Here is a 22,401-nt window from a genome sequence, read left to right as displayed (position 1 = left end):
ATGAGCAAATTTAAAGGTATACGAGGTTTACTTGAATTACCTTTTCGTTTAAAGTTTTAGTGAAATATTTAAAAGGGATTGTCCACTCCTGGAAGTGGTATTGCAGTACATGCAACATCGACAAAATTACCGTATTCTATTAAACTATGTGTAGTCTCTTCAATTGATCATCAGCATATGATAAAGACATTATTGTACTACTGTTCCAAACTTTTATGGCACATAGTGTAATGTATATTAATTAAATTGTTATTTTTTTTTATTATAAATTATTCTATTGTAACTTTATTTACTTAATTTTACATTGTCTAGAAGTTCAGTTCAGTTCTGTTTGACCCGTTTTTGTAAGCAACTAATAATAGAAACTGACCTGGATTCAGAAACAGTAAGAGTTGAAGTAAACAACTTTATTAATTTTTTAAAAGTCTTTCTCAGAGTAAGATTCATAAAGTGAAATAGAGGCCATACTTGGAGTATGTGACAATATAACGTGTATCAGTTAGGGTTTTCCAGAGGATTGACCCACATCCGGGCATGTTTTTTGTTGTAGTTATATTTATTATTTATGTTTCGATAACCAAGTCATTACTTGCCTTAACACTGGAGAAGTTAGTCTTTTATGTTGTGACCAGTTTTGGGGCCAATTATTTTGTTTTCTTCAAAATTAATCACTGGACAAGGAGTTATCAAAATATACACAGAATTCAATTACTAGATTATTATTTTCTCTGATTCAATAAAGAACTGTTGACACATCAGTATGATGCTGACCACAACATACATCATCGCCTTCCATCAGGATTTGAACTCAAGTTTCAATAGAACTTTTCAATTTCAATAGGACTTTTTATTACTAGAACTTCTATTTTTTAATTATTGGATTATCTTCAGATTTGATTCGTAAAATGGCAAGTTCTTTTTCTCATTTATACCTTGCTTTACTAGGGAAATAAATTATTTTGTTAAATTTTACAAAGCTTGTTGTCTTCAGTCTTTTCTCGTTACTGTTTGAAAGAGCCTAAACACGTAACAATAGGAGAATTAGGCCCAGAACTGCCTGAATTAGGGACATAGATGTTCGGAGTCTCATCACAGGAAGCAACTGAATTTATCCATAATTGGCGCTTGTCTGAATATTTTTTCTCATCGATCATTGGGTTCTTTGTGGGAAGGGGACCAATCCTCTTCTTTGATGACACTGGCAGGAGGTCATATAGTTTTGACTCCATCTTGCAGTGTGCATTTAAAGGAAGAACCCAGGAAAAGCCAACAACACACAGAAAGCTACTGGCAAGCATTCCCATGTACCTAGGCTGGCTGATCCGAGGTTCAAACCCAGGCTGATAGAGATATCAGTGATCTGTAAATGAGCATCTTAGACAATGCAGCCACCTGCAAGAGATCAATGATATTAAAGGATGATCTCTTCCTTGAAATGGGCAGCTCTACATCCCAAAATGGTTAAAAGGGAACATGGAAAAGGAGGTGACATTGGTACCATCTCCTTTTCTAGTAGCTTGCATAATAATAATAGTATTACTGACTTTACAGATCCCCTGTGTAAGCTCTAAGTGCTTTAGAAATCAAACATAAGAACTGTTCGCATACAGATGACATTAAAGCACATGAAAATGTCTCACAAAATTATAGTCTGAAATACACTTGTATACCGACAATTTGCATTTGTCATACAATCCATAATGCATCATGTACTGAACATAAATCAAATATAGTCACAACATTCATGCATCAGTCACATCCTGATAGAAAACATAAGTAGTATATAGAAATGGGGGTTCTGGCTTACTTTTATTTTTACAAGGGTCGTTGCAGAATGGGACTGGACAGACAGTTTTAAAAAACCCCGATTGGAGGTGATATAAAAAATGGACTATATCAAGAAAAATCTGACTCACATCAGAAGAAAAGTGGAATTCTGCTTTTAAAACAGAAAATTCATGTCCAAAGATACTGTAACAATTCTAATGAAAAATCTGTCTAAAGGACATTCCATTTTGGAGCAACAGCTGTGGTTGCCATATTGGATGTCTGACTGGCACCATTTTTACTATGACCAACCAGACATGACAAGTCTTCTGGCAAAAATCTCACAATGACATGATTATTCAATTAGGAGTAGTGGTTAAAAGATTTTGAAGATAGCTGTCGTGGTGGCCATACTGAACATCAAATCAGTACTTTTATATGTCTACATGAAAATTAACCAGAGTATCTTCAGGACTTACTCAGGCCCTTCTCAACACAATACCAGTTGAGATCAGTTATCACATGGAAACCTAGCACCAAAACTAAGAACAGAGGAATTTAAAAAGAGCTTCCAATGTTCTGGTACAGTTCTGTGGAACAAGCTTCCACTACATGCAAAATCTGCTAAATATATTAAGAGGAGATATCTTGAGCATGTATGTGTTTCTAATAGATAATGTAATTTAGTATTTATTAAACAGTTAATTATTGCTATCTTCATATAATGTGCATTGTTATACTCTCATTAAGAGGGCCTCAAGGGAGCATAGTCCTTGACTAATGAGTCACCCTCTATAAATAAAGCATTATAATTATTTCATCCAGAACCAATAAGACATCAAATGTCAATTCTGAAAGCCCCATGTTGATGTAACTATCCAATGAAGAGGTGGGGTATTATTTTCAAGATAACCACTGTTGTGGCCTTATTAATGTCATAGCAACACCATTTTAATCTAATTTAATTTAGGTAAAGTTTCAAGGCAATCCTCCCAGTAGTTCAGGATGAATATCAAGAATGGACCTGTTAACAACAAGCCATCCCATAAACTCTTTTACTCTATCAGTTCACAAGTAACGACAAAATTTTACAAACATTACCATTTTCATTTAAAGTTTAAGTGGACCAGGCATGTACAAGCTACAACCTGGTTTTATCTGGTCAATTTCCATGGGCTCATTTGGTCTATGACCAATACAGCTAAAAGGCAATTTTGACCTCTAGAAGGAACACAATTAGAATTCTACTACAAGTAGGTTTTCACAAACCTGGTGTTCTCTTGCATTTCATTTATGCAGCTATGCATCACCCTTCCCCCCTTCCATTAATTTGCAAAACATTTTAATGTAAACTATTAATGCTTACGATTCCCTCACCTCTGAATATGAAACTGCCAGAAAAGTAATATTTGTCTCGCAATGCTTTACAGGTGAGATAAAAACAAGAGGACTAGCATGTGCACATAAAAAAATATCCCATTGCATGATAGCTATACAAAAGAAACAAGCAGAATTTTCATTTGTCCAGATTTATTCAACAATCTTGAGAAGCTGAGGGTTATGATGTTTCCATTATAGATTCCTCTGTGTGCTTGCCCTTGTCAGCTAGTTGTCTGGACCTTGCCTTTCTCTCCAAGATTCGTTTCCTGTCTTTGTCCATTTTTAGTTTAATGATGACTACCTGCAATGGACAGATGTTAACTGTCAGATTTTGCTGCCATCAAATAAGAGGCAATGACTTTAAAATCCAAGCCCACAAACTCAAAACCCCCATAGTAACACGATTTTTGACAATATTTTAAAACATCACAAAAATCTGAATGTTCTGGTCCCTCAAAAATTACAGGCACTAACATCTGACAATCCAATATGGCACCAGTGTATTTAAAGAGTTTATCACAGTATAAATATGACTTCTTTCTTTATGGTTGAACTGATCTTAAAAAGCTACCTGTGGGATGTTTACACAATGTAATAATAAATCTTGTGCTGTATTAAGGAAATATCACCCAGTTCTTGTTACATAAAAGTCTCATTTCAGAACAAGTGACATCCCTTATGTAATTGGGTGAGAAAAAGTGGACAATAAATGAGGTAGAAAATATAATTCTTCTCAAGTCTTATTTTTAAAATTATTTTATAATTCTTCAGATTTTATTATTACCAAATAATAAAAACAGTAAAATAAAGTGACCTTAATGTACAGTAGGTTTGAGATTTATTTATTCAATAAATTTTTCTTCAAAAAAGTGATTTTTTTTTACATGGGTGATGCCTCATTATATGTTATGTTTATGGATGGTTGGACTAATATACAATTCTAATGCACTGGCTTTATACAGGAAGCTGTATTGGTTTAAGGAATAGTAGTTTCGTCAAGAGAAATAGATAACAGTGAATGATACATGACATTGGCAATTACTGGAAATTTACTTTGTTGATTTGAATTGTACACCATGAATTTTATTGCATACCCGAGCTAATAAAAGCTTACATTTTTGTAATGAAGCAACCAACCAAATACATATACAAAAATATGGACTTCCTTTGGAAAATAGAAAATAATGAATCACCTCCTGCTCTTTAAGGTGCAGAAAGAAGTTATAAAGATTTTGTATCTGTTGTTTAGTCGGTAAAGGGTTGTAACCCATAAAAAGGGTTAATCTCCTGCTTACTAAACATTTATTGTATCCCCTTCATGATACAAGTATCAGGACATGGCAAGTCCCACTACTAAACCCTCAGGGGAATGAGTAACAAGATCTGAATCTCATTACAAGAGTATGACACAAGTAAGCTAAAAAAATACTTTTTGTCGAAGGTAGTTGGCAGGGAACTAAACTTACAGTGCAGATACTAAAGCTGGACACAGTGGAAAATTTTGTACCATGGTATACCACAATTATATTAGAAACATTTTCATTTTCAGGAGCAGGGGATGAATTTTTTAAAATTTAATTTCTGGCTCTCACACAGCTGGAAAATTAACAATAATATATCCAATATATTATTTTTATTAAATGGAGTGGTCTAAAGTGCTCACTGTTATAGATCACTGCCATCTTACCCCTGTCTGCGTGGGTTCGAATCTCGGATTCAGCCAATGTGGGTATGTGAGAAAGCTTGCCAGTTGCTTCTCGTGGGTTGGTGGTTCTTTCTGTGGTTTTCCCAGGTTCTTCCTCCACCATTTATACTGGCCGCCATTTAAAGCCTATCTTGTGCTGAAAAATGGCATTTAACCATTTTTATTAAAACAAATTAATCATCTCTAGGTGAAAGAAAGTAAATTATCTCAGCGCCCATTGGTCAAATGAATTTGCTTTGTTTAATGAAATAATGAATCACCTCCTGCTCTTTAAGGTGCAGAAAGAAGTTATAAAGATTTTGTATCTGTTGTTTAGTCGGTAAAGGGCTGTAACCCATAAAATGGGTTAATCTCCTGCTTACTAAACATTTATTGTATCCCCTTCATGATACAAGTATCAGGACATGGCAAGTCCCACTACTAAACCCTCAGGGGAATATGAGTAACAAGAACTGAATCTCATTACAAGAGTATGACCAAAAATAAAAAATCTGTTCAAGGCAGTTGGTGGGGAACTCAACTACAGTACAGATACTAAAGCTAGGCACCATGGAAAATGCTGTACCATGGTATACCACAATTATATTAGGGACAAACAATTTCAGTTCAGGAGCAGGGGATGGATTTTTAAAAATTTTATTTCTGGCTCTCAAACAGATGGAAAACTAACAATATTGTATCCAATATATTATTATTATTATTAAATGGAGCCCTGAGTGACCGAGTGGTCTAAAACGCTCACCGTTATGGATCACTGCCATCTTACCTCTGTCTGCATGGGTTCGAGTCTCTGATTCGGCCAATGTGGGTATGTGAGAAAGCTTGTCAGTAGCTTCTCAAGGGTCGGTGGTTCTTTCCGGGGTTTTCCCGGGTTCTTCCTCTACCATTTATACTGGCCACTATTTATAGCCTATCTTGTGCTGAAAAATGGCGTTTAACCATACGTTTTTATTAAAACAAAATCATCTCGAGGTGAAAGTAAATTATCTCATCTCAAAACAATCGCAGCACCCCCTTCAAATTAATGGTCAGTACCTTCGAGTAAATGAATTTGCTTTATGTCAATTGTTATACAAGTTGTCATCTAAAAACTTTAAAGTGGGATGATTAATCTTAATCTTGAAAGACACTGAAATGACATCAGAGAGCTTGTTAATAAACATACAAGTTTTGACACTGAAGAGTACAATTTACTAGCTACACCACTGATATAATAGCCACAGAAATGTTAAATGGGATGCAAACATCCGGACACAATTGTTTATCAGAGTGTACATAAAACATACAAATGAGAAAATGATTACATAATATTCAGACAGAAAGCAAAAATCTTGGGATAATAATTCTAGCTCTGATAAAGAACATGTGTACTTACATTTAACATATGCTGGTAAACAAGGGAAGAAAAAAAATAGGTTTTTTATTATCAAATTTTCCCCCCACAAAAGTTGCATTTGGTCTGAAGATCGTTCACAACATCCCATTCTGCTGCCATGTTGGCATATTCAACACATCTCAAATATGTAATTAAAGGCTCATAAATATAATAATTTCTGTAATATTCCAAATTTGTGTATTCTGTAAAAAGAATCCTTATTTCAAATATTTGGATTAATTTCATCAAGAAATTTAAAGACATGATTTATTATTTAATTAATTCAAGATGCCTAGAGAATTAACATACGTTCTTTTACCGAAAAATCAATGAACTACCTACCTTTAAAGTGAAAAGTAGTTGTATGCATCCCCAGAAAAAAATAAAGCAGTAATACTCACATCCAGGAGATCACTGATATCTTTATTACCACAAGCTATCCAAACTTTTATCAGGTAATGTGGTCTAGAATTAAAGTTACTACACAAAGTTAAATACGGAGTTGTGATCATGAACCTTTATCTCTTTGACCCCAATAGCATTTTGTTTACTCGATGTGCAAGGCCTCCACAAAATCTGGTGGAGGTACATGGCCAAAAACTGAAATGTTTGTACCATATTTCTCTTTTAGTGAACTTGACTTTTGACCACAACTTTGGATGGCTTCTTCCTTACCAAAAGAAATGACAAATTGTCTTTATCTGCTGTTTAATCACTAAAGGGTCAACCATTTAGTACCTACGCATAAAGGGGGGTAACCTAAATGCATACGCTTGCGTATGGGGGGGGGGGGGTCTATTGATAATGTATGTACACATAGGAAATGGGGGTGGGGTGAAACCTCAATAACAACTTCTCCAATACGTAACCTGTTCAACTGGGTTTAGTAAGCACTTGAAATTTAGTGGTCACTAGACAAACTTTTTAAAGTTATGCAGCTTATTTCTTTGATGCAGCCAGACATTAAATGTCAGTGGACTATCTGTTTTATTAAACATGTTATTATTAATCCTTGATCGTTTCTATGTTGATTACATATAAGCCGTTCTATAGAATTTGGGGGTGGGGGATAGGTGTGCATCAAGTGTATGTACGCAGTGGTGGGTGGGTAAAAATATTGTGAGCCGTAAAAAATTCTCAGGTTTTTTCCCCCGACATTTGTCAATATCTGCAACATTCAAAGAATTTTCACGTTCGGGAAAAAAGTTATCATTTCTCCCAACTTCCCAGTAGCGAGAGAACCCTGAAATAAGCTTATTCACAATTAGATAACATTATTGGATACACCACTTACAAACTCTCCATCCAGCAGATATCAACAGCTCTGTTTAAATAGAAGTCCTGCCATTTTTATTTTAAGCATAAAATACTGAAGAGTTGGATTACTCATACAAGTTCCCCATGACTGACGTCATTCAGTGCTTTATAATTTAATACTAGTCCAACCAGTTAAAATATGCCTACTTTAGATGGGTGAATGCCAACATGGACTGATGCTCCATTGGCCTTTTCTCTCTGTATTCTCTCGATGTAGATTACAAACTTCTTCCTGTAGCACTGCACTACTTTGCCAACCTGCTGACCCTTGTAATGACCTCGGACAACCTGTAAAACCAATAAGAGGACGTCATTATCAGCAGTGATCTTATTGTAAGCCGTAAGTTCTATCACAAAATTAGAATCTTTATCATCATATCAATGTTTCTACCGTAAAGATGTGCCTTAGCAAAGAGCCCAAGCCAAGGTTAACGCCCACAGAAAGTTCCATTGCTTTTTACCCCTACTAATCAATGCATGAACACTTGCTATTTACCAGTGACAAATAAGCATCAGTTGAAATTAACTCGTGCTGCTTATGGTAAATATGCCATTCTGTATGGGGGCCACACTGGATTCAAGTTTTTGTCCAAAGTGACTTCTCTTTCCTGCCAGAGTAGGGCAAAGTTTAGGAAAATAGGGAGAAGTTAGATCAGTCATTAAAAATGAGAATGTTTAACTCTTATTTAAAACAGGCATTTTACTCAACATAAAAAACAAAATAATGTAATTAATCTTAAAGAAAACATTCAAATTTTCGTTACTTTGATGCCAAGTTTTTTGGTTTTCTTTAGAAATGTTTCTGCACAAGAATTAATCTTGAGAATAGGTTACTAGCAAAATCAGGCAACAGATACCAAAGTGCAAGTCTTCTCTTCCAACATTTACAGGATGAAATATGAAATAAACGTTTTTTTTTTTACCTTTACTAGGAATCAGTCTTTAAATTTCTAGCAAGTAATATATTGCTCTAAACTATGCATATATTTTCAAGCTGCAGACATCAATTCTCAGCAGGAATTTCAGATTCAAACATTGTTGTAGGGTTTAACGCCATTTTTCAGCACACGATAGATGGCGGCCAGTATTAATGGTGGAGGAAGAACCCGGAAAACCCGCAGAAAAAACCACCGACCCACGAGAAGCTAATGGCAAGCTTTCTCACATACCCACATTAGCTGAATCTGAGACTCGAACCCACGCAGACAAAGGTGAGATGGCAGTGATCCGTAACGGAAAGCTTGGATAGAAGCTGCTCAGATGCTAAAAAGTAGGCAAGAACGTACCACTAGCTCAGTGCATAAGCAGCTGGCCAAGAAATCCACGTCAGCAGGATTATGTACAAATTTGATCCAGTGCTGATGGTATTTTATGAAAATAATTCTTTTTAAGGCTTCTCTGTTATTATTTTTTATCTGATGGCACATCAGCATTATCTGTAATACTAACTGGACAGTACAACTGGTGGAGAAAGAACCTTGGAAACCCCAGTAAGAACCACCAATCCACAGGAAGCTAGTGGTAAGTTTTCTCACATCAAATTAGCCGAACAGGAGAGTACAACTACAATGATTTTATTATTTACAACTGATAATGTAAAATAAAGAAAAAACTAGCAATTTTAATCTACTTAACCAAACTACATATTTAAGGCAGGTGTAATTTTCATAGCATATCTACATGAATAATCAAAGCATTTATTGTAATCGACAATTTACAACCGTAATATTTTGAACTGAACAGTTTATGTAAAATAATAATAATAATAATAATAATAATGTACCAACCAATGATTCAATTTGAATGAGAAAACTAAATCCGATACGTTAACTGATTTCGAACGGTTAAGGAAAAAGATTATACCTAGACAAGTGCATGAAGACTGCATGTAAAATAGGTGAAAAAATGCTACTTATATCTCATTTTAATTGACAGCCAAGTCATAATTGTATTCTGAACATTTTTTTTTTTATTAATGTGGTGATAAACTACTGGTCAGAAATGTTTGTTTGCAAACGCTGGCAAAAATCAATCTGAGTCTAAATCTTCTTTATCTACTTAGAAGTCGAATCCAACCACACATAACCAAAATTGCAGTCACACAATGCACTGGCTTATCTGGGTCTATGCCACTTGCAGATGGACTCTACTTGTAAGCAAGTATATCCTTTATTTATAATTGCATAATTAGCAAGAATATCCTTCATTTATAATTACATAATTAGCAAGTATATCCTTCATTAATAATTGCATAATTAGCATGTATATTCTTCATTAATAATTGTATAATTAGCAAGTATATTCTTCATTAATAATTGTATAATTAGCAAGTATATCATTCATTAATAATTGTATAATTTGCAAGTATATCCTTCATTAATAATTGCATAATTAGCAAGTATATCCTTCATTAATAATTGCATCATTAGCAAGTATATCCTTCATTAATAATTGCATAATTAGTAAGTATATCCTTCATTAATAATTGTATAATTAGCAAGTATATCCTTCATTAATAATTGTACAATTAGCAAGTATATCCTTCATTAATAATTGTACAATTAGCAAGTATATTCATTAATAATTGCATAACTAGCAAGTATATCCTTCATTAATAATTGTATAATTAGCAAATATATCTTTCATTGATAATTGTATATTTAGCAAGTATAACCAACAGATCACATAAAAATTTAAGGGACCAACAAAAACATTTGATGGGCCAAGTATCTTTAAATACTGCTCTTGAAGCAAAACAAATGTTTTTTTCTTTAATTGGTCATGTAGGGGGCCCATTCAAATAAGTATTCAATTTAAAATCTCGTCCATTTAAAATCTCATGGTGCAGACCATTCTGCAAGTCTTTCTATAAATCGAAATGTACTGATTATGCTGACAGCGCTTAATACACCAAGCAGACAATGTATAGACGACGTTACTGTAATTAACAGGCTTTGATGACCAGAAACCATTTCATATCTGACCTTGATACAAAATGTCACAGTTTTCTCACACCAATGACCAAAATTGGTCATGGTCAATTTGGTGGGTGAAAGTTCTAATCACAAGGTCAGAAATCAAGGAAGGTTTCAGAAATGTAGGGGCCAACAGAATAAGTATGCAGGGATTGTCCTGGGCTTCGCCAATGTCACAAATTGCGATTTTTTTTCCTTATTGGCGACAAAAATATCCCATCTGGCGATTTTTTTGGCGACATATTTTTTGGTTATTTAATTTGTACATACAATCATGGATTTGGACTGGATAAATTAAAAGCGAGAACGAAAGGAAGCCACAAACCTGACTAAGCAATGCATTGGAATCAATCTGTTACACAAACGATCCTTTGTTCGTATTGACCACCCCATCTTTACAGTGCATTGTTACATCATAATCTGCTTATGCTGACATCCGGGCTGAGTACTGTATGCTGTGATAAAGTCAATCATGCTACCACACTATACCTACAACTGACCGACTTCTGAAGACGCGAATAGAACAGATACAATTAAATTGTATGGCTAATCCTTCTATGTTTTTTTAATACATATACCAATACAATAGTTTTGCTAAACCTTCATAGAAAACTTATAACCTTTGAAGTACCGACTGTGTATAAATACAAAGCAAATGGAAAAAATCTCAATCACAATTATATCTGTCGCCAGTGCAGCATTTTACTCATTGATCTTTTCCTTTTGCCATCAATTCCGTGTTACGGCTGCAGAGACTTAAACTCCGCAACAAGAAATAGCAAAAAACAAACAAACAGTTTTGCATAATTAACAATAATTATTTATTTCTCAAAATACAGGAGTGAAAGAATCCCTAAATTGGGTGTGAATTATGCTTATATATACGGTCCAATATTGCCAGGTGTTGACTCGTGTAAGTTTCATTCGTGGGAATGGAGATCCTATTTTGCTTGTCAAGAAAATTTATACCGCATTCAGTGATCATTCTTGGGATTTAGGAAGCAATTCACTGCAAGCTTTGGGATGCTAGCCAGGGGGTGGGGGGTGGGGGTGGGGGGCTGCTGAGAGACTACTGGTGTCACCTGTCAGCACTGTAGACTGAACGTGGATTCAGTAAGATGAACCTCATAAAAACTGACATCAGAAGTAAGCTCTGCATCTCATCTCTCGAGAATTTAATGAGAATCAGCATGTACAGATGTGAAAAATTAGCCTTTGAAACTGCATTCAACAAGTGGGCAACTCTAAAATCGCGACAGATCTTCATGTAACAGTTTGTAACATTTTGTTAATGCTTGTTGTAATTAAAGTACAGTGGAACCCCGCTATAACGCGCCCCGCCATAACGCGAATTCGGATATAACGCGGTCGCAGCATGGCTCCCGAAATTTCGTATATTCATTCACACATGGAGAAAAAAAATTTGGAGAAAAGTAAAAAAAAAAAAAAAAACAAGAAATTAACTTCATTTTGGGCATGAGATTAGTTGTGACTTTTAAAATAATATGATCGTGGCATGGTTCCTGAAATTTGAAATTCATTTACATGTATTTTTATCGGACCGTGAAAATATTTGTTTAACGTACGAGAAATAGTGTGTAAAACCTTTATTATAATTTGGTGGAAGAATTTGCGTATGACTTTTAATAATAAACGATCGGAACTTAACAATTTATCCTGGTTCTTTAAGTGATTTTGGAAGTGATCGTGTATGAATTCTAAAATAATACGATATATATAACGTACGAGAAATAGTGTGTACAACGCTTGGCTTCTGAAATTTATCAATTTGAACAGGTTGTGGTGAAGCTCCGTATTCTACTCTAGAAGAGAAAACTGGTTTCATTAGGTTTTTGAATTGTTAAGCCGAAGTAAACATTATCGGAAGTGTTACTTATTACGGATCCATGAGTAAAGCCAGTAAATCGTCTTTGTGATTGTCTTCCATGAATTCTGTATACAGTCATTGCTCAAACAATAGCCGACATGGGCTTCTTATTTAACTGCAATCACAGCCAAGCAGCAGACAAAGTTGTGGTTGATACAAGAGTCGCACAATTTAATAAACATCAAAGGACGAAAGCCGCCAACATGTATGCTGTGCTTGGCGGTGTGATCAAACAACAAACAGTTGAAAGTAAATAATATCCACTTTATTATCTGTAAATTAAAAGGGTATGAAATTGTACATCCGTTCAGCTTAATTTTGTTTTATATAAAAAGTGATTCGTAACCATTGCAGGCCTTCATTACTTAGTTATTGAGCTTTATCTGTGTACGTTGTTTGCTTATATAAAAAAATATTTTACTGTTATGGAAAAGCAAGTTCAAAAACGCAAGTCGTTTTCTGCTAAAGAGAAACTGTATGCCCTAGATCAACTAAAGAAGAGCAAACAACAAACTCAGCTTGCCAGAGATCTAGGAATCAGCGAGTCCACTTTGCGAGGGTGGAAAACAGATGAAGGAAAGCTCCGTAGTCTACCCAAAATTCTTGAAGAGGAAACTGGTTTACAGCGTAAAAGGGTTAAGTTAGCTAATGACAATGTCCTAGATTCAGCTTTGTACCAATGGTTTGTACAAGCTCGCTCAGAAGGTGTTCCAATTTCTGGCCCAATTCTGAAAGCCCAAGCAGAGAAATTTGATCGCCGTATCAATGGAGATGATTCCAAATTTAAGGCGAGTAATGGCTGGCTAGACAGATTCAAGAAAAGGCACGCTATCAGCCAAGTTCTTGTGTCTGGGGAAATCCGCTCCGCTGACAAAGAGGCTGCCAATTCCTACCCGATTGGGCTTAAAAAGTTGCTGGAGGACGGTTGCTTCAAAGCCGACCAAGTTTACAACTGCGATGAGACTGGTTTATGTTATAAAATGTTACCCGATCGCACCCTTGCAACCAAGACTGACAGTCACAAACGAGAAGGTTTCAAGAAGAGGAAGGACAGAGTGACTCTCTTATTTTGTGTTAACAAGTCTGGCAGCCACAAAGTCAGACCTCTGATGATTGGAAAATCGAAAGCTCCCAGATGTTTTCATCATGTAAATATGAAGGCACTTCCATTTCAGTACACTAACAGCAAGAATGCTTGGATGAATAGCTCCATATTTGACGACTGGTTTCACAAAACATTCGTTCCAGATGTTCGGGCTCATTTACGAAAACTCAAGCTGGAGGAAAAAGCTCTCCTCCTGCTGGATAATTGCCCTGCCCACCCCCCAGCGGAAAATCTTAACAGCAGTGATGGCAAGATCAAAGTTTCGTACCTCCCGAAAAACACTACGTCAGAAATCCAGCCACTTGACCAAGGCATAATTTCCGTATTTAAACAAAATTATCGCCGTGAAATGATAAAGGGAATGGTAGCAGATAATAACGCATCCGTCGACACATCATTGGCATTACTCAACTTAAAAGAAGTATTAATTTAGCAGTTTTCACATGTTTCTTTTGATGTTCACAAAATCTGAAATAAAAGTTATTTGCACGCTGAAATCATGCGTTGATTGTTAATTATTCTTGCAGTTGTCGCATATGATAAAATTTTAGCGGTATGAAATTTGTACAGACACCGTATGTAGACCCGGGAATAGCTGCATGCAATGACCGTACGATATCAGACGGCAAGTAAATGGTTTCAATATTTTGTTCATCCTTTATTTTACACGACGAATTCAGACTATTACAAAATTATTGAATATTTTAAATCTGTACGATTTTCAATGAAATTACATCCATTATGGATGAACTGCATGCCACGACGGCACGGTAGCATACGGTGTTGATACACTTTTCATGATATAGCGATAGTCTGGTATTATCGGTCAATCTGTATTATCGTTCAAACAAATAAAAATTAGTAAATGTTTTTAATGCACAGTAATAACCTATAAATATATTAGCCTTCGATTATTTTGAATATATCTTAATTAATGCATTCCAGTTAATATTCATCTGATGATAAGCCGACTTTTGATCACTGTACATGTATACACGTATATGTTCTCGGAAAAAAAGTTAAATATTGTAAAACCCCGCATTAACGCGACCCCGCTTTTAACGCGATCCGATTTTATGGACCCCGATCATCGCGTTATAGCGGGGTTCCACTGTATTAACTAATCCATCTTTTGTAATTTTCATTGCCTGTTACATTAATAGACTAAATTAACACTTGAAAAAATGTACACTACTTGTTTTGGCGACACTTTTTGAAAATTGGCGACAAAATATTGAGGTTGGCGATTTTTTTGGCGACAGCTTTTTAAAAGCCAGGACCATCCCTGAGTATGATAGCTATTTTGTGAACCCATTTTCTAACACTGTCAATATACTAGAATTTCAAACCAAATGGAAGCTCTTTATGTAAAGACAGGCTGCTCCCTGTCCTTTCCAGGTTTGTAGAACTTCTGCTTTCATTAAACAACTGTCATCTACATCCAATACTAGCTCTACAATGATGCCATATAATCTGGAATATCTAGTTGCACTACAAAATACAGATAAAAACCTCATTTTTTCAACCCAAAATTCGCCCGTGGTTAGAATCAGATTTTTTGTCTGGATTTTAGACCTTTTGGTCTCAGATCTAAGGCAAACCAGTATGAACTGCAAAAAGATGAACCTTTGCAAAAAGTAGGACAAGATGGGTATTTAGTACAAGAGTGGTCTCGATACAAAAATGATGGCTCCATTTAGCAACAAAAAAATCCAACTTTTACCCTTTTGCTCATGCGTGAGCCAAATAGCCAACGAAAAACAATGTTTCTAATACAGCTAGGCAGCATGTTATTGAAATATCACCTGGGATTTTGGTGTTTTCGGATCTATTCAGAAACAGCTTTCAAAAAGGGGTTTCCTACTCGATTTTCAGACGAAAATGACAAACACTTGCAGGCGTTAATGTGTAGACAATGTATAGATGATGCTATTGTAATTAACAGGCTTTGATGACCAGAAACCATTTCATGTCCGACCTTCATACAAAATGTCACAGTTTTCTCACACCAATGACCAAAATTGGTCATGGTCAATTCGGTGGGTGAAAGTTCTAATCACAAGGTCAGAAATCAATGAAAGTTTCAGAAATGTAGGGGCCAACAGGCTAAGGATAATAGCTATTTTGTGAACCCATTTTCTAACACTATCAACATACTAGAATTTCAAACCAAATGGAAGCTCTTTATGTAGAGACAGGCTGCTCCCTGTCCTTTCCAGATTTGTAGAACTACAACCAATATGTGCAATATCAAGTTTTAATATTTCTAAAACGAGCTGAACAAAATACAAAGGAGGAACTCTTGTATACCTATTTCAAAGAGACGTAACCCCAAATTTTACAAAAATTACAAGGTTAGCAAAGACAATGAACTAAGTCACATCTTGTGATTGAAACAGAGACTCACCCATGCAAATATGGCAACCGTTTTATGAAAGAAACTCATGCTTGATTTGAAATGACCGTGTTTGGGGCCCCCTGGCGACAATCAGGTTCAAAATTATAAACTGATGAATGAAAGGACCAAGTTTTTTGTGCATTTTTTATATCCCTGATTGCATTTCATAAGTACTTATGTTGGTTTTCAGAAATCAAGACCAGACCTGCCAACACTAAAAAAATCAAAATCAGGAAAATCACCCTCAAAAATCAGGAGGCAGGGTAAAAAATTGGGAGGTACAAGAATAAGGTTTACAAATCACGATAAAGATGTCTACTTTTGTTACTTCAGTCAACTGTATGTTGCAGATTTGCATTTCTGCAAAAGTTCATCATTTATTTGTCCTTGGGTGCCAAATTTGCTAACAAGAATAGCTGAGACAGGATGGCTCTTTGGCTAGTTCTATTTTAATCTAACCCTTGAGAATGCTCTCTCAGCACTGCTGTTGCTGTGCGGTATTGAAAGTATTGATAGCATTACTCTCCCAAGGGTTGGAAACAACAGTTGGCCAGATCCATGCTTTTTTCTTCCTGAAAGAATCCCACTGATGATCTGCTCTTTCCACATTCAATTCCGCACCTAAATTGTAGATTAAGGAAAGCTGAAGCTCTGTGCAGATCATCAGTGTCGATTCCTTCCATTCGGCTGGAGGAAAAGGGCAGGTCCTTAAACGATACTACAGATTGTTGAGACACATTAGCAACGCTTGCACTGTGTTTATTAATGTCATCTAGACCACCATATCATACTGAGACACGCTGTGAGCAACACTGGCAGAATGCAGGATAGGCCCCGCGAGTCAAAGGATGAATGAAAGCAAACTGCTTCTCCCAATCAATCCTATATTTTTTATCCCATTTCTTTTCCTTGGCTGGTGAAAATTCATCAGGTACTGCCTTTTCTTCTTTTTTCACTTCTTGCCAAGAAGCTTATCCATTATGTTGCTGTGATTTGCTGATGGAAACCGGAAATCAAGTCGGATATGGTAACATACCAGACAGAAATAACAGGGAAAAGGAAAATGATGCTTCTGTGTATTAAAAAAATACAGATTTTTTTCTCGAGTTGACAAAGATATTTTCTTAAAAATTGGGGAATTGCAATAGGTCCAAAAATTGGTATTCTCCAGATTTTTTCAGTAGCGTTGGCAGGTCTGCAAGACTAAGGTAAGCATTATATACAAAATTGGATGGGTTGGTAAAAAGCAAAAGGTGTCTACATAACAAACCTGCACTTCATCATCCTTTCTGATGGGTATACTTCTGACATTGTACTTCTGGCGAAGTTCTTTTGAGAGTGGAGAACTCATCAGCTTGCGACGAATGTGAGAGGGAGCATTGAAGTGTCGTTTTCGATTCTTCCTCTTGGAGGAAGACATCATCTTATTGAACTTCATTTTTAAGGACTGCAAAGAAATCAAAACAAGAAATGACCTTAACATAAATCATCAAATCAGCAATACAAAAATGGAGAAAATTCCAGGAACTATGTAGCAAGTTTAAATAATGTTTATTTTCAAACATGTAAAGAATAAACATAGTGTTAAACAAAAAAAAATTGGAAGTAATGGTTATGCACTTTTGTAAATCCAGCAAGCTACAATGACCAATATTACATTAATATAACTGCACAAAGCCATATGATCTTTTAAAAAACCTGCATAGAAATATATAAAGCATGTATTATTGGTGAATGGGACCAAAACATTTGCAAAAATCTCCGAGTATGACACCGATACTCTAATAGCCAAGCTGCTATGGCTTCATCTGATCAAGTTTATAATTCACTATAGGCTTTGTTTGGGTCAGCAAATAATCTCCAACTCAATTTAAACCATGTTCTTCCTTTGAATAAATGCAACCCTGATGTAATCAAGATGGATGGAGATGTTATAAAATGTGCAATGTTGTTCAGCTGGTGAACAAAATTCTCAAGCATGTCTCAGAACTTTCCTGTTCACTAAACTGGTTTCTATTCCCCTTTTCTGACAGCAAACCAAGATGTCAACTCGGACTGCCAACGCCTAAAAGGGGATAGTCTGATCAATAAAGATTTTCTCCAAGTTACATTCACTCTTGAATAAAATGGAACAGGACTACTTAATTTTCTAGATGGGAGTTCTTCAGTGCATGTCAAGTGACCATCTTGTGTACAAGAAAGGTTTAATGAAGACTCCATTCATCCCTGTACTTCTGCAAAACCATACTATAAAATGAACAACTTTCAAAAAAGAAAACCTAAGTGTATGCTAAAGAAAGATCACCACAGCTGAGAAAAGATAATCGAAAACTTAACATCCACTAAATACATGCTTTACAAAAGCCTTGGATCAATTGGGGCACCAACAATTGATTCTCATGTTGGGTAGAAATGGGCTTGAAGTCAGCATAGTCCACTAGCCAGTGGCTAGAACATTTCCCGTTTGACCAGTTCATTTTCACAATTGTAATAGTCTGATTGATAACATTATTTATGCTTACCACAGATAATGTTCTAAAATTGGAATGACTGAACAATGTCCAATTCCTCTCAGAGACAAATGTTTAATTCTCAGATACAAATGCTCTCTTCGTAGGTTAGAACAAACAGAATGACTCATCATACTTCAAAACGGGGCTCAACAAATCTTTACTTATGTCAAAATTTATAACATCAGGCTGTATGTCACGGACAAGTTTCCCCTGACCATTTGCACCCCATCTGAGATATTTTGACCCTTATGTTGGGATGAAAGGTCAGAGCACTAAACATATAGAATAACTGAAACTGACCAAAACCAGTAATTGCATTGGGTAGCTACTTACAACTTGTCTAGTGAACATAACAACCTTACAGCACTAGGTGCAAGATATCGAGAGGAAGATGATTTATCTTAAAAACTGTCAGCATACCAACAACAAAAAAACTGCTGACATATTCTCTCTGCTTGAAAAATCTAGGCTTCTCCAGTTTCTTGCCATGGTGATCAAAATCTCTATTAACCATTCTGTCTTTAAAGAATTGGCAATCAAGGATACAATCTTTGTTCAAATGTTTGCATTTCTGTTGTGAACCCCCCACCCCCCATGCTGACTCAAAATGATCGATCTCACCCTAATTTCTGTGTAGAATTATGGGCATTGCCTTAACTCGTTGAATTCCAATAACTGAAAACTTGTCTGTTTCAAGTCAATCACCACTCCAGTTGCAATCAATTTCTCCCAAAGAATCTGATCACAAAATGATTGGACTTAGTTTAAATAATCAATAACTAAAGTTACAAATAGTTTTATTACACATTTCATTGATAAAAATCAACAAACATTTTCTGATTATGAGAGTAAAAACAGAGTTCTTGAATCTGAACTTGAAAATATTGCAGAAACAGATGAAAGACAAGTTCAGCAGCTGCACATTTTAAAAGATGTAGATTTGGGTATACAAGTATCGGAGTTGTTGGAAGATTGAGTACAATAATATCAAATAAGAATAAATTCTTGCAGATCTAGCAGACTAAAATGTGTCCAAAATTGTTCTGCGCCAAGGAGTAGCGAAGATTCAACAGGCCTAGGCAATTCCTCAATCTACTAGTTCTTATGCCTACTGGGAAATTTATGTTTATGATCTTATCCCACTCAGCATTTTCAAGAAATCTAGCTCAATTTGTTTCGTTTCCAAATTGACGAACACTGTATCACCATCAGTTTAGAGTCCATTAACTGTAAACATCCTATTGGAGAAACTACTGCCGATTTCTTTGGGGAAAAACACATGCATCCTTAACAGGTGAAAAGAAATGGGATTTTAACTTCACAGGAAGTAATGAAATAAAATCAGGTACATTACAGAATTTGTGAATCGAGTAACATGATAACTGAAAATGGGAACACATTTTAAACTTGGTAATTCCTGTTAGACTCGAGGCATTGACCATGTACTATATTGAAAAACGTGTAACCATGAAATAATGAAGTTCAATGGGAATGTTATAAGATGTACAATGTTGTTTAGCTGGTAAGCGGAATTCTCAACTAGATCATCAGAACTCCCAATTTACTAAACCCGTTTCTATTCCCCTTTTTTGACAGCACAATGAGATGTTAACTCAGAATACCAACGCCTAAAAGGGGATGGTCTGTTCAATTTTTAAAACAATTTTTCTCCAAGTTAGTCCCACTGAATAATCTAGAACAAGAAAATTTCTGCACATCACTCAACCATATGCATGTGTGATGAGCCTAATGTACATGTCACACATAAACCAAATTCCAATGCTGAACTACATAAAACTCAAAAATATTAAAAGAATGTCATGAAATGTTTGTAAAAAAATGTAATGCCTAGTTCTAAATATATTTATTCTGAGAATGACCAGACATCTAATGGTATTGCAGCAACCTGGAGAAAGCCCGAGTCATCAAATACTGAGCACACAACAGCATTGTTTTTGGTGGTATTATGTGGCGAAAATAATGGCGTCTCTCTGCTTGGTTAATCTGGCTTTCTCCAGGTTGCTGCAACAGTGACCGACAGGTTTATGGTTTTTGTTCTCAGAATAAACATGTTGAGAAGTTTGTGTTCATTTTATATAAATATGATGCAAATTTCTTTTGCATTTCCATTTTCTTTTCCTAATTGGAAATGGGTTCTTATTTATATCACATGACTACTAGATCTTTAAGTAAATAATCTGTATCAAAATCACATAAATCTTATTTTATTTTGCTTTATATTATTATTCAAACAAAAACAAATAATAATTTGTGTGTGAAAACCGATATATACAGAGAGAACATGTAAATACATGTGTATTTTGGTTTTTCAGTGTATTTCGGTGTTTCTAGTAACCCCATAATGCCTAATGGAACTGTAAGCAACGTTTCATTTCGTTCAAGAAACATATCCCCAACATGAACCTACTTCAGCATACCTCAACTACTGTAGCATTAGCTACGATGTCGTAGCCTCAACTTGTTTTGTTGTGGTTGAGGCTACGAACTGATCCCATATCATGTAATGGAGCAAACAAAATCATCGCTAAAGTCAGAAAAACAAACAGTGTAGAAATCAACTACATAAGTATAATCATGTTGTGAAAGAAGTTTGGCTTATTTTTAATTTATTAAGCCCTTACACGATAAAATAAATTGGCATGGTTACACTAACCTCATTCTGTCCACCATGACAGATAACGCGAGACTCTCACCGTTACCTCTTTTCTACGTAAAGCTTGCCAGATCATATTTGGATATTCTATGCTATATTATTATGAATCTTGTGCGAATAATCGCTTCTTGGTGGAATTTCAAAGTTGCCGATAAACCGTATTTGCTTTTAATGCGCAGAATTTCTGACCCAAACGGCGCCATTTTTACTACGATTTGTTTACATTTCCAAATAAGGCGTCAATGTCCTTATATGGCATACAAACAAATGAGGCTGAGAACGGAAGTAATCATTATTTGATTTAATATGGCGGACGATCTAAACGAAAATATCGGCTAAAAAAGGTAAACGAGATTTTACAACTATTTCTACAATGATTTTCGATACTTCCTATATTAAATAAGAGGACTACTCAATTTATTGGATTATATGCAAGGAATATGTTTAAAGTGTTATTATTAGGCTAAAAGAGCGCCGGGTGTGAATCACACCCGGCTTGCTCCATTAACACATATATGCTCATGTTAGTACCCTGTCCACGAGGAACGAGTAAGGGTACTAATATTAGTACTACTGTTGCATCTCAACAAATTCAAATGTATGTCAGCAGAACATTTGCATGTGTCATATTTTCATTCCGCCAGGATACAGACGGCACAGTAAGTATATTAATTACACATAAATTAGTGGAAGAGTGTCAATATGACTGCCAAGTGTGCGAGATATTGCTGAAACTTTGACTACTCATTCCGATGTCAATCGACATCGAAACACTCTTCACAAGGCAGTTATTTAGGTAGTAAGACATTGCACTAAAACAAAAACATGTGCTAGGTCTTACATTGTAGGACTAGCGGAATAGTATGTGCTTAATTTGGATTTTTAACGTAGGTTCAACAATGACGAATAGTAAACAACATAGATCCGCATACTATTCCAGAATAAGACAGCAGCAGTTTTCTGATCAGCTTGAAATATATTTAACCGGGGATTAAAATACTTTAGATCCGCCAACCTGCCTTTCTACCTAACGGATCGACTTCGCATATATTAAACTCATGCTTTACTAAATTTACATCTTACGAAAACTATGGTCTTTTTAAAAGAAATAATAATCCATATTTATACTTGAGTAACCTACTTAATGTGTGACTTTATTTATGCACTACAAAATGTAAGTGTTTTTAATGATGTTTATAGATTTTTCTCAACAAAATTCTACGTTACCACCTTTCATGAAGCCCAAACCGGAAAGAGGCCTAAACATGACGTAAGGTACTCATTTCAAGTTTTTAGAAACGGCT

General features: G+C 35.5%; 1 protein-coding gene across 2 annotated transcripts; it reads right to left on the bottom strand.

The window, feature by feature from the left end:
* Positions 1-3,280: 3,280 nt before the first annotated feature.
* LOC149795654 (large ribosomal subunit protein uL24-like) lies at positions 3,281-22,379 on the bottom strand. Of its 2 annotated transcripts, none has more exons than XM_089965495.1 (4): positions 22,328-22,379; positions 17,181-17,357; positions 7,692-7,832; positions 3,281-3,448 (listed from the first exon to the last, which is right to left on the bottom strand). In XM_089965495.1, exons 2-4 carry the CDS (start codon positions 17,346-17,348, stop codon positions 3,326-3,328), a joined length of 432 nt encoding a protein of 143 aa, XP_089821621.1. In that variant the 5' UTR covers positions 17,349-17,357; positions 22,328-22,379; the 3' UTR covers positions 3,281-3,325. The 2 variants fall into 2 exon arrangements, with proteins under 2 accessions (XP_089821621.1, XP_089821622.1); XM_089965496.1 differs by having other exon boundaries at positions 22,325-22,347.
* Positions 22,380-22,401: the final 22 nt, after the last annotated feature.

This window comes from Sinohyriopsis cumingii, chromosome 7 (assembly GCF_028554795.1).
Source record: "Sinohyriopsis cumingii isolate HCF-2022 chromosome 7, ASM2855479v2, whole genome shotgun sequence".
NCBI lineage: Eukaryota > Metazoa > Mollusca > Bivalvia > Unionida > Unionidae > Sinohyriopsis > Sinohyriopsis cumingii.
Note: the sequence above shows the minus strand (reverse complement) of the source record. Positions and strands in the feature narration are given on the sequence as shown.